This window comes from Apostichopus japonicus, chromosome 17 (assembly GCF_037975245.1).
Source record: "Apostichopus japonicus isolate 1M-3 chromosome 17, ASM3797524v1, whole genome shotgun sequence".
Classification (NCBI taxonomy): Eukaryota; Metazoa; Echinodermata; class Holothuroidea; order Aspidochirotida; family Stichopodidae; genus Apostichopus; species Apostichopus japonicus.
This window is the reverse complement of record NC_092577.1, coordinates 26,872,344-26,885,586: the sequence shown is the minus strand read 5'-3', so window position 1 is coordinate 26,885,586 and position 13,243 is coordinate 26,872,344. Positions and strand designations below refer to the sequence as shown.

Below are 13,243 nucleotides of genomic sequence, written 5' to 3'. Positions count from 1 at the left end.
TTGTTGGGCGAAGTGACCTGCTTCCATCAATTCATAGTTGATTGTTCTACTGTTAAAGTGCATTATGAATGTAAACTGACACTTAATTAGTACTCAGCAATTGTGCTTTGTGTTTATAGTTTTGGTGTGCTATTTACCTGCAGTATGCACTCGTAAATATCATAAATTGATATTAAGGAATGAGTATTTCATATTCAATGTTCTTACAGTTCCTGTAAAATTCAAGTTGCTAACCCTTCATTCAAGTCTTTTTCATCTGAACATATCATATTATAGTTGGTTCAAGGTTGGCTTCAAGATAAATTTGACTTGCTTTGCTTTCTTGTAACAGAGATTAAGTAAATTGACAACTGATGGCTTTGAGCTGGTCTCCAATGTTGAGGTTGCAGCAAACTCAAGAGAAGCACAGAGAAGAGCAGAGGAGGAGGAAACTGTCAGACTGAGGTATTGTTTGCATTGCAAGTACTGCTACATGACACAGTGAATACATTAAAGTACTCACTCATTGCTGAACTGAGGTATTGTATGCATTGCAAGTACTGCTACATGACACAGTGAATACATTAAAGTACTCACTCATTGCTGATCTGAGGTATTATATGCATTGCAAGTACTGCTACATGCCACAGTGAATACATTAAAGCAGCATTTTGCGTTGGGTCGCTTTTTTCCACTTTTTTAACATGTGCATCGATTTTTTTACATGTATCAATCATAAAACAGCAATCTAAGATACCATCCAAGTTTCACCCTGCCAAGAGCGTTAATTAGCGAGTAATTAACGATTTATGTCGATAAATGAGAAGAGTGTCCTCGACAAATTTCACAGTTAAAATTAATCGCATACAATTCCGTCAAACCCACTAGTTTGAATTCAACCAATCAGAGATGCAGGTTTAGTTATGAGCCGTTGCTAAAAATAGATTCAAGACTTCGCGTTGGTTGTACCAGGGAGTTGTTATGCAACTCCCTGGTACAACTGCCATATAGACTGTACACAAATCAAGCGTGGTGTTATATTACGTATCTGTCAATGACGTTCGTAGTGTTTAAATATTCATATTATGGGCGAGGTTTATTGGGTTCCCAACGGAAAATATCTTGGAGAACAACAAAGTTGAAAGTTGCAAATTTTTCGACTTTTATGCCACCATTTGAAGTAAAATATAAATAGATTAGCTAGTTATGTATGTCGTTATAGCAAAGTGGAATCAGTGAGGTTGAGAAAAATCATAGAAAATGACGCAAAATGCTGCTTTAAAGTACTCACTCATTGCTGAACTGAGGTATTGTGTGCATTGCAAGTACTGCTGCATGCCACAGTGAATACATTAATGTACTCACTCATTGCTGAACTGAGGTATTGTGTGCATTGCAAGTACTGCTACATGCCACAGTGAATACATTAAAGTACTCACTCATTGCTGAACTGAGGTATTGTATGCATTGCAAATACTGCTACATGCCACAGTGAATACATTAAAGTACTCACTCATTGCTGAACTGAGGTATTGTGTGCATTGCAAGTACTGCTACATGCCACAGTGAATACACTAATGTACTCACTCATTGCTGAACTGAGGTATTGTGTGCATTGCAAATACTGCTACATGCCACAGTAAATACATTAAAGTACTCACTGATTGCTGAACTGAGGTATTGTATGCATTGCAAGTACTGCTACATGCCACAGTGAATACATTAAAGTACTCACTGATTGCTGAACTGAGGTATTGTATGCATTGCAAGTACTGCTACATGCCACAGTGAATACATTAAAGTACTCACTGATTGCTGAACTGAGGTATTGTATGCATTGCAAGTACTGCTACATGCCACAGTGAATACATTAATGTACTCACTGATTGCTGAACTGAGGTATTGTGTGCATTGCAAGTACTGCTACATGCCACAGTGAATACATTAAAGTACTCACTGATTGCTGAACTGAGGTATTGTATGCATTGCAAGTACTGCTACATGCCACAGTGAATACATTAAAGTACTCACTCATTGCTGAACTGAGGTATTGTATGCATTGCAAGTACTGCTACATGCCACAGTGAATACATTAAAGTACTCACTCATTGCTGAACTGAGGTATTGTATGCATTGCAAGTACTGCTACATGCCACAGTGAATACATTAAAGTACTCACTGATTGCTGAACTGAGGTATTGTATGCATTGCAAGTACTGCTACATGCCACAGTGAATACATTAAAGTACTCACTCATTGCTGAACTGAGGTACTGTATGCATTCAAATACTGCTACATGCCACAGTGAATACATTACAGTACTCACTGATTGCTGAACTGAGGTATTGTGTGCATTGCAAATACTGCTACATGCCACAGTGAATACATTAATGTACTCACTGATTGCTGAATGATTGAAAGTCATGGATAGAATGAAGAAAGAATTGCGTTCCTTTGCAACTGTAGAAGAACACAGTTATTTATGTGGCTGGTCTGAAGTCTGTTTGTTATGGATTAATTAAACAACCAATTCTGCTTTTTGAGTAGATTTATGTTTTCTTATTCATCATGGCTTAGAAGACTAGTTCATTATGAGTTCACATGTGTTGGGTAACATTTTGGCAGTAGGCATGACTTACAGCTTGCAAAAGATACAAACGGTTGTTGATAATATCATATTTGACGTACACACTGTGGAATACTTGGGTAAGCCTTGCTCAAACCTAGAATCCCCCTCCCCCCTCCTTTCCCCAGATGCTAGTTTCATTGCTTCCAATACCACTGCCTTTATCACTGGAACAAAAATGGTTATATTGTTAAGTGCAAATACCTATTTTTACAAACAAAACTACTTTTTTGCAGGATTGAAAAGCTTGATGCAGAAGCCAAAGCCAGTTTGGAACGCTTTGAAGAGATAACAAAACGTTGGAGCACTGCTTCTGGTCGAAACATTCCGCAGGAACTGCATGATGTCCTGATGCAGCAAAAACAGCTCTGTGATGCCATGATAGATGAAAAGAACAAACTCATCAATGACTTTCAAATGGTTAGTATTACATATATAACAAAATAGGGAATTGGAAAAACAAAACATATTTGCGGGAAATGAAGTTTCAGGAATTACTGTAAACAATACTGACATGAAAAGAGAAAAAAAGAAGGAAAAACCTTACAACTGTGGTGAAGTAAACAGGAAAAAGAAAATTGCCCAGCAGAGAAATCCTTCCAATGTCCATAATGTACAATGGATGTATGGAGACATCAGAGAAGGACCTGGTAATGGAGTTGTCCCAGGGCTCAACCAAACTCTCAGCACAACCGCTAGCAGCAGTATCAATAAAGGTTCTCTAAATATAAGTTTAAATGTCAGTTCTTTTAAGAAAACCACAATGTACTATATGGAAAAACCCTGCAATTTTAGCATCTGGATTGAAATTTGCAAGCTGTGTTATATTATTGACAGGAACTGAAAGCCAAAGACGACCAGTATGTAAAGGATTTGAAAAAACAGGCTGAGGATGTGGACCTTATGATAGAGAGAATGGAAGAGCAAATCAAGAACTTGATGAAGGCCTACAGGGATGAAATCACTCAAATAGAGGTATGGTATCTGATCAGAGATGAAATCACTCAAATAGGGGTATGGTATCTGACCAGAGATGAAATCACTCAAATAGGGGTATGGTATCTGATCAGAGATGAAATCACTCAAATAGAGGTATGGTATCTGATCAGAGATGAAATCACTCAAATAGAGGTATGGTATCTGACCAGAGATGAAATCACTCAAATAGGGGTATGGTATCTGACCAGAGATGAAATCACGCAAATAGGGGTATGGTATCTGATCACAGATGAAATCACTCAAATAGAGGTATGGTATCTGACCAGAGATGAAATCACGCAAATAGGGGTATGGTATCTGATCACAGATGAAATCACTCAAATAGAGGTATGGTATCTGACCAGAGATGAAATCACGCAAATAGGGGTATGGTATCTGATCACAGATGAAATCACTCAAATAGGGGTATTGTATTCTACCAGAGATGAAATCACTCAAATAGGGGTATGGTATCTGACCAGAGATGAAATCACTCAAATAGAGGTATGGTATCTGATCAGAGATGAAATCACTCAAATAGAGGTATGGTAAGTGACCAGAGATGAAATCACTCAAATAGGGGTATGGTATCTGATCAGAGATGAAATCACTCAAATAGAGGTATGGTATCTGACCAGAGATGAAATCACTCAAATAGGGGTATGGTATCTGACCAGAGATGAAATCACTCAAATAGAGGTATGGTATCTGACCAGAGATGAAATCACTCAAATAGGGGTATGGTATCTGAACAGAGATGAAATCACTCAAATAGGGGTATGCTATCTGATCAGAGATGAAATCACTCAAATAGAGGTATGGTATCTGACCAGAGATGAAATCACTCAAATAGAGGTATGGTAAGTGACCAGAGATGAAATCACTCAAATAGGGGTATGGTATCTGATCAGAGATGAAATCACTCAAATAGAGGTATGGTATCTGACCAGAGACGAAATCACTCAAATAGGGGTATGGTATCTGACCAGAGATGAAATCACTCAAATAGAGGTATGGTATCCGACCAGAGATGAAATCACTCAAATAGGGGTATGGTATCCGACCAGAGTGAAATTAATTAAATAGGGGTATGGTATCTGACCAGAGATGAAATCACTCAAATAGAAGTATGGTATCTGACCAGAGATGAAATCACTCAAATAGGGGTATGGTATCTGACCAGAGATGAAATCACTCAAATAGGGGTATGGTATCTGATCAGAGATGAAACACTCAAATAGGGGTATGGTATCTGATCAGTGATGAAATCACTCAAATAGGGGTATGGTATCTGACCAGAGATGAAATCACTCAAATAGGGGTATGGTATCTGACCAGAGATGAAATCACTCAAATAGAGGTATGGTATCTGACCAGAGATGAAATCACGCAAATAGGGGTATGGTATCCGACCAGAGTGAAATTAATTAAATAGGGGTATGGTATCTGACCAGAGATGAAATCACTCAAATAGAAGTATGGTATCTGACCAGAGATGAAATCACTCAAATAGGGGTATGGTATCTGACCAGAGATGAAATCACTCAAATAGGGGTATGGTATCTGATCAGAGATGAAACACTCAAATAGGGGTATGGTATCTGATCAGTGATGAAATCACTCAAATAGGGGTATGGTATCTGACCAGAGATGAAATCACGCAAATAGGGGTATGGTATCCGACCAGAGTGAAATTAATTAAATAGGGGTATGGTATCTGACCAGAGATGAAATCACTCAAATTGAAGTATGGTATCTGACCAGAGATGAAATCACTCAAATAGGGGTATGGTATCTGACCAGAGATGAAATCACTCAAATAGGGGTATGGTATCTGATCAGAGATGAAACACTCAAATAGGGGTATGGTATCTGATCAGTGATGAAATCACTCAAATAGGGGTATGGTATCTGACCAGAGATGAAATCACTCAAATAGGGGTATGGTATCTGACCAGAGATGAAATCACTCAAATAGAGGTATGGTATCTGACCAGAGATGAAATCACTCAAATAGGGGTATGGTATCTGATCACAGATGAAATCACTCAAATAGGGGTATGGTATCTGATCAGAGATGAAATCACTCAAATAGGGATATGGTATCTGATCACAGATGAAATCACTCAAATAGGGGTATTGTATTCGACCAGAGATGAAATCACTCAAATAGGGGTATTGTATTCTACCAGAGATGAAATCACTCAAATAGGGGTATGGTATCTGATCACAGATGAAATCACTCAAATAGGGGTATGGTATCCGATCAGAGATGAAATCACTCAAATAGGTGTATGTAGGCCTAGGTGTATGGTATCTGATCAGAGATGAAATCACTCAAATAGGGGTATGGTATCTGACCAGAGATGAAATCACTCAAATAGAGGTATGGTATCTGACCAGAGATGAAATCACGCAAATAGAGGTATGGTATCTGACCAGAGATGAAATCACTCAAAGGAGGTATGGTATCTGATCAGAGATGAAATCACTCAAATAGGGATATGGTATCTGATCAGAGATGAAATCACTCAAATAGAGGTATGGTATCTGAACAGAGATGAAATCACTCAAAGGAGGTATGGTATCTGATCAGAGATGAAATCACTCAAATAGAGGTATGGTATCTGACCAGAGATGAAATCACTTAAATAGGGTATGGTATCTGACCAGAGATGAAATCACTCAAATAGGGGTATTGTATCTGATCAGATGTGATATCACTCAAATAGGGGTATTGTATCTGATCAGATGTGATATCACTCAGATAGGGGTATTGTATCTGATCAGATGTGATATCACTCAGATAGGGGTATGGTATTACACCAGGGATGGAATCACTCTAATAGAGTAACGGTATTGTATCAATCCGTCTTTAGAAAGCTTTTGAGCTGGAGAGACGTGAGCTGCTAAATGGCAACAAACGTAAATGGGATCAAGCCGTGCAGGCAAGAGGTGACCAGGAGCTTGATTACATGAAACAGAGAGACAAACGAGTAGATGACTATGAACAGCAGATACAGCATCTGAGGATACAAGATGCTGAGGAGTATAACCAGGTCAAGATCAAGCTAGAAACAGATGTTCAGGTAATAGTCACATGACAATAACTTCCTACCCTTATGTGGACTGATTGACCTAACTTTAGTTTATTTATGATGCTGGATTGAAATGACATAACAATACAGTTACCAAGGTAATCTTCTAGCACTTGTAAGAACAAATGAATGTATAGTAAGTGACAGTTAAGTCTACTTTACAGTATCATAACATAAGCTTTCAAATGTAGCTCTCCATGAAGAGATCAGTGTACAGCTAGGTATGGATATAGCTTGAAGCAGGTATACACAAGGAGAAGTTGGGGTTAAGCTTTAGGTTTTGTCTTCCACAGTTTCTCCAAGAAAGTGTGTAAGAAGGTGTAATCCATTGCAAGTTACATACAGTACTCTGTAAGTCAGGGTATATCAAACTTGTTATAATGGAAAAATAATGATGTACATATGTAAATTAAGTTGGAAGTATCCCTTTGTAATTTCTTTTATTTATTTGTTTTTTTTTTCATCCTTAAATCGGACAATGTTGTTACTGAGAATGCCAGTATTCGAAAATTGTAACAAGTTAAGTAACAAGTAATAGTATCAAAGTAATAATTTCAGGTTAACCATTCAAACAACAGTTTATGTGGTTTTATTTTAGACTTGCATATGGCATTTTATGGAATTTTAAAGCCATGATGTTTCCCATAGACAATAAGAATTGTTTTTCAATTAGTAAATATATTCCTTGCACAATGCTTAATGATGTTTAGGTTTTGGAACAGCAGTTACAGCAGATGAAAGCGACGTACCAGCTGAATCAAGAGAAGCTTGAATACAACTTCCAGGTTTTGAAGAAGAGAGATGAAGAGAACACTATCACAAAGTCACAGCAGAAGAGAAAGTTAACGAGGTAACAATTTGTGACTAATTAAACTAAACAAGGTCGGGTCTGAGGGAGGAATATCTGTCACAGGGCCAAACTTAATTCTTGTTTTCACGTTGAGATGTGCATGTTGATTTGAAATGAGAAGGTATTAGATATTTACAATCTCTGTAGACAGGGCAGCTTGATCTCACTAGCTTCAACTTGAGGCATGATCTTGAGCTGTTGACAGCATGATATTGAGCCAAAGATTAGGTTTGTCTATTCTGCTAATCAATGCACTGCACTTCATTATTGGTCATGTTTCGGTTTAAATTAATCAAGAAAGCAGTATTTTGGTCACAATATTTTGACATTATGACAATGATATATATGTATATATATATATATATATATATATTTATATGTTGCCATTGAACTTGAATGTGCATGCATATGCAGTTTTATGAAGAGGTATGTTGCAGCTGATCAGAATCATTAGTTGTAAGTCACTTATTCTTTGTTGGGAACATACTTATCATAGTTTTAGCAGTTACAATCCTCTCCTGCAAAACATTGAATAATTGAAGGTTTGATTAACTCTTGAAATAAGCTGTACATTTATGATATGGTTCTGATTTTGATGAAATGTGTGTAATTAGTGAAGTATATGTAAGATGATGATACCAGTGACCATATTGCAGGTTACAGGATGTGATGAACAATATGAGAATAAAACTGGCAAAGCAAGAGAAACAATACAGAGAAGAAAACCAGAACCTGGCAGACGATTACAAACGAATCACAGAACAGTTCAAGGAACTACAGAAGAAATCAAAGTAAGATTTGTTATACAGAACTTATGAACTGTAAGTGATTAGTCTTGTGGTGTACTAACAGTATAGTGACTGCCTGTGTCTGTATCTAGATCAGTACTGTGACATGCTAACAGTAGTCACTCTTTATCAGTGGATAAAAGTCACAATAAATGTCATATTTTATGAATTATCAATGTATTCAATCCTACAGAAGTATAATTATTATTACTACTACTTAGGATGTCGTAAAGATTGAAACATACTAATGATATTAGCAGCCATGTAGCAAATGCAAAAGTTGACCAATCTTAATATTGGTGCAGTTTTAACAAAGGCTTCCGCCACTGAAGACAAAACTAATAAAGGATGCTATCATATCTGTCCTATCTAGTTCCACAAAATATACCAGCTGTTGATATGAGTTTTAGTGTCATAGGAGTATCAGGAATTGATCACTATTAGTATATCTATACAACTTTGTCTTTAATTATTGAAGACTCAGTCGCACAAAAGATACAACTGAAGTTTCAAGCTTAACATACTGTTTTATGCAATTTGTGTTTCCTTAAACATGATTTTTGCACAGCAAACTGCATGAATGGAACATTCAAATAGGCTGTCACCCAGTACTTCAGTATAAATTCACCTTGGGTGTTCACATGGCAAACTGCATTAGTGGAACATTGAACAAGGTAGCCACCCAGTACTTCAGTATAAATTCACCTCGGGTGTTCACATGGCAAACTGCATTAGTGGAACATTGAACAAGGTAGCCACCCAGTACTTCAGTATAAATTCACCTGGGTGTTCACATGGCAAACTGCATTAGTGGAACATTGAACTAGGCAGTCACCCAGTACTTCGGGTGTTCACATGGCAAACTTCATTAGTGGAACATTGAACTAGGCAGCCACCCAGTACTTCAGTATAAATTCACCTCAGGTGTTCACAAAGTTAATAACAATGGTAAGCGCTATCTTAGGTGCAGCTTCTATGTCTTACTGTTTTGAAAGTACTACAATGCTAATATCTTTTAATAGCATCTTTAAACTTGATGGGAATTTTTTATTCAGACACTTTCAAGCCACAGATACAAAGAAGTTTTATGATGTTTGGTGTATGAATGAAGAAGAAGTGAAACAACTGGCCCAGAAGTTACTTGAGCAAAATAGAATCATTACAGAGCAACAGTTGGGATTAGAGGCAACACCTCTGGAAGACCTGTGAGTATGATCTCAGTCTGTCCTCTACATTAAAACATATTTATAGGGATTTTATGGTTCGGGAAAGAATATTATAGAGAAAAATATTCCACACTGCTAGTTGGAAACCACATCTCAATATCTTGTAAGGGTGAAAATGTTAATCAGTGTAACTACCTGTTAATTTGTAGCTACAAAAGAAATAGGTAGGTTCATTCCATATTGAGCATCATTTGATGATTTCATGATTACAATGCATGTTTTATACATATGCCAATGCTCACTACCTGGCATGTCCTTTTCATGAAACCCAATTCTAATTTGTCCATAGTCTAAGAGGTGTGTTAACTTCATACATGTGATGTCTCATATATTCCTAATCTTTGCACCAGGTCATTCATGGAGAATGTTGGTCCTCTGTCATCCGATAAGAGTGAGATAGGCTCTGCTTCTGCTCACGAGGTATTGAAAGAAGTGATGTCAACAGAGGGCAGTGTTCAAGAAGCAGAGGAGTCCACTGATCTTGAAACAGAAACGAAAGACCCAACCTCAAAGCTTTCCTCAAAAGCAATTAAGAGTGTTCTTGAACTGTTATGTGATGAGTCTGTAAGTAAAAGAATATACATTATTAGAACATGGGTAATCCTATGATTACAGATAACACATATTGCATGATAAGAACATGGGTGTCATATGATTACAGAAAACACATATTACATGAATAGAACAGGGGTAATCCTATGATAACAGAAAACACATATTGCATGATAAGAACATGAGTGTCCTATGATTACAGATAACACAACTTACAGTACTGGAACATGGGTGTCCTATGATTACAGATAACACATATTGCATGATAAGAACATGGGTATCCTATGATTACAGAAAACAAATATTACAGTATTAGAACATGGGTTTCCTATGATTACAGATAACACATATTGCATGATAAGAACATGGGTATCCTATGATTACAGAAAAACAAATATTACAGTATTAGAACATGGGTGTCCTATGATTACAGATAACACATATTGTATGATAAGAACATGGGTGTCCTATGATTAGAGAAAACAAATATTACAATATTGGAACATGGGTGTCCTATGATTACAGATAACACATATTGCATGAATAGAACATGGGTGTCCTATGATAACAGAAAACACATATTGCATGATAAGAACATGGGTGTCATATGATTACAGAAAACCACATATTGCATGAATAGAACATGGGTGTCCTATGATAACAGAAAACACATATTGCATGATAAGAACATGAGTGTCCTATGATTACAGATAACACAAATTACAGTACTGGAACATGGGTGTCCTATGATTACAGATAACACATATTGCATGATAAGAACACGGGTATCCTATGATTACAGAAAACAAATATTACAGTAATAGAACATGGGTTTCCTATGATTACAGATAACACATATTGCATGATAAGAACATGGGTATCCTATGATTACAGAAAACAAATATTACAGTATTGGAACATGGGTGTCCTATGTTTACAGATAACACATATTGCATGATAAGAACATGGGTGTCCTATGATTACAGAAAACACATATTGCATGATAAGAACATGGGTGTCCTATGATTACAGAAAACACATATTGCATGATAAGAACATGAGTGTCCTATGATTACAGATAACACAAATTACAGTACTGGAACATGGGTGTCCTATGATTACAGATAACACATATTGCATGATAAGAACATGGGTATCCTATGATTACAGAAAACAAATATTACAGTATTAGAACATGGGTTTCCTATGATTACAGAGAACACATATTGCATGATAAGAACATGGGTATCCTATGATTACAGAAAACAAATATTACAGTATTGGAATATGGGTGTCCTATGATTACAGATAACACATATTGCATGATAAGAACATGAGTGTCCTATAATTACAGATAACACAAGTTACAGTACTGGAACATGGGTGTCCTATGATTACAGATAACACATATTGCATGATAAGAACATGGGTATCCTATGATTACAGAAAACAAATATTACAGTATTAGAACATGGGTGTCCTATGATTACAGATAACACATATTGCATGATAAGAACATGGGTATCCTATGATTACAGAAAACAAATATTACAATATTGGAACATGGGTGTCCTATGATTACAGATAACACATATTGCATGATAAGAACATGGGTATCCTATGATTACAGAAAACAAATGTTACAGTATTAGAACATGGGTTTCCTATGATTACAGATAACACATATTGCATGATTAGAACATGGGTTTCCTATGATTACAGATAACACATATAGCATGATAATAACATGGGCGTCCTATGATTACAGGTAACAAATATGTTAGCATTAGTACAGGGTCACTAGTAAATGTAATGTATAAATGAAGTATATGTAACAGTATAAGGAGAGTAGACACTTTAAGCCTTATGCTTCTTTGTAAATATGATGTTTGTAGTATAAATGAGGGATATTTCACGATAAATGTTACTCTATGTTTATTTATTGAGATTGTGTTTTTTTCTCTCTTCAGGGCTTCCTTGTGGAATCTAAGTTGAACCAACTTCTTGCACCTCTAGAAAAAGATGAGCGATCACTCATGAAATTGGATGCAATCTTTGGGGTAAGTTATAGCTTATTTCATATACTCTTTTGTTATAAAATACTTTATTTTATTTAAAGGACCTAAATGGTAAGACATGGCTAGTCTTCCATCAGAAAGTTGACAGTAGACAGCTAAGTAAGTAAAGGGGAACACAGGTAGAAAGTTAAGTCCCAAATAACATTAAAATGGGAAAATGTATTTGAAAGAAATTGAAAACCCTCCCAAAAATTGAAAAAAAAGCTCTTCACCAACCAATATACTCATAAAAAATTTCAGGTAAAAATAAAAGGTCATTAGAAAGTAAAACCAACCCTGCAAAGATTTAAATGATACATAGGGTTGTGTGACATTACAGATTCACTTTTGCATTAAGTAGTTCGGAAAAGCTGTTTACAATATTACAGTATCAAACATGATACCAATAATGGTGTGTTTACCTTACAGGCACTGGGTATTGACACAGAGGAGGACATTCATAAGCTGGCAGCTTTCTTCCTACGCATGAGACAAGGTTCCTTAGATACCTCAGGAGGACAATTGGTGGAGTCAGTAACCATGACCACCAGTAAACCAGGGTCAGAGCAACCTACCAGTGGTGAAATTCAGCAGACAGCTACCTCAGATGTAAGATTCATCATAGTCACCATGTAGCATGCCTAACCATCATTGTAACTATGTAGCATGCCTCACCATCATAGTAACTATGTAACATGCCTCACCATCTTAGTAACTATGTAGCATGCCTCACCATCATAGTAACTATGTAGCATGCCTCACCATCATAGTAACTATGTAGCATGCCTCACCATCATAGTAACTATGTAGCATGCCTCACCATCATAGTAACTATGTAGCATCCCTCACCATCATAGTAACTATGTAGCATGCCTAACCATCATTGTAACTATGTAGCATGCCTCACCATCATAGTAACTATGTAGCATGCCTCACCATCATAGTAACTATGTAGCATGCCTCACCATCATAGTAACTATGTAGCATGCCTCACCATCATAGTAACTATGTAGCATGCCTCACCACCATAGTAACTATGTAGCATGCCTCACCACCATTGTAACTATGTAGCATGCCTCACCACCATAG

At 36.7% G+C, this 13,243-nt stretch overlaps 1 protein-coding gene across 1 annotated transcript in view; it reads left to right on the top strand.

The window, feature by feature from the left end:
• The window catches only part of LOC139984162 (dynein regulatory complex protein 1-like), a 30,230-nt gene that overhangs the window by 4,511 nt on the left and 12,476 nt on the right, over positions 1 to 13,243 (top strand). The window contains exons 3-12 of the mRNA XM_071997926.1: positions 332 to 444; positions 2,842 to 3,025; positions 3,443 to 3,580; positions 6,463 to 6,672; positions 7,392 to 7,531; positions 8,188 to 8,322; positions 9,375 to 9,524; positions 9,896 to 10,109; positions 12,068 to 12,157; positions 12,584 to 12,763. Of these exons, the coding sequence (XP_071854027.1) occupies positions 332 to 444; positions 2,842 to 3,025; positions 3,443 to 3,580; positions 6,463 to 6,672; positions 7,392 to 7,531; positions 8,188 to 8,322; positions 9,375 to 9,524; positions 9,896 to 10,109; positions 12,068 to 12,157; positions 12,584 to 12,763 (1,554 nt within the window). The remainder of the gene's footprint in view (positions 1 to 331; positions 445 to 2,841; positions 3,026 to 3,442; positions 3,581 to 6,462; positions 6,673 to 7,391; positions 7,532 to 8,187; positions 8,323 to 9,374; positions 9,525 to 9,895; positions 10,110 to 12,067; positions 12,158 to 12,583; positions 12,764 to 13,243) is intronic.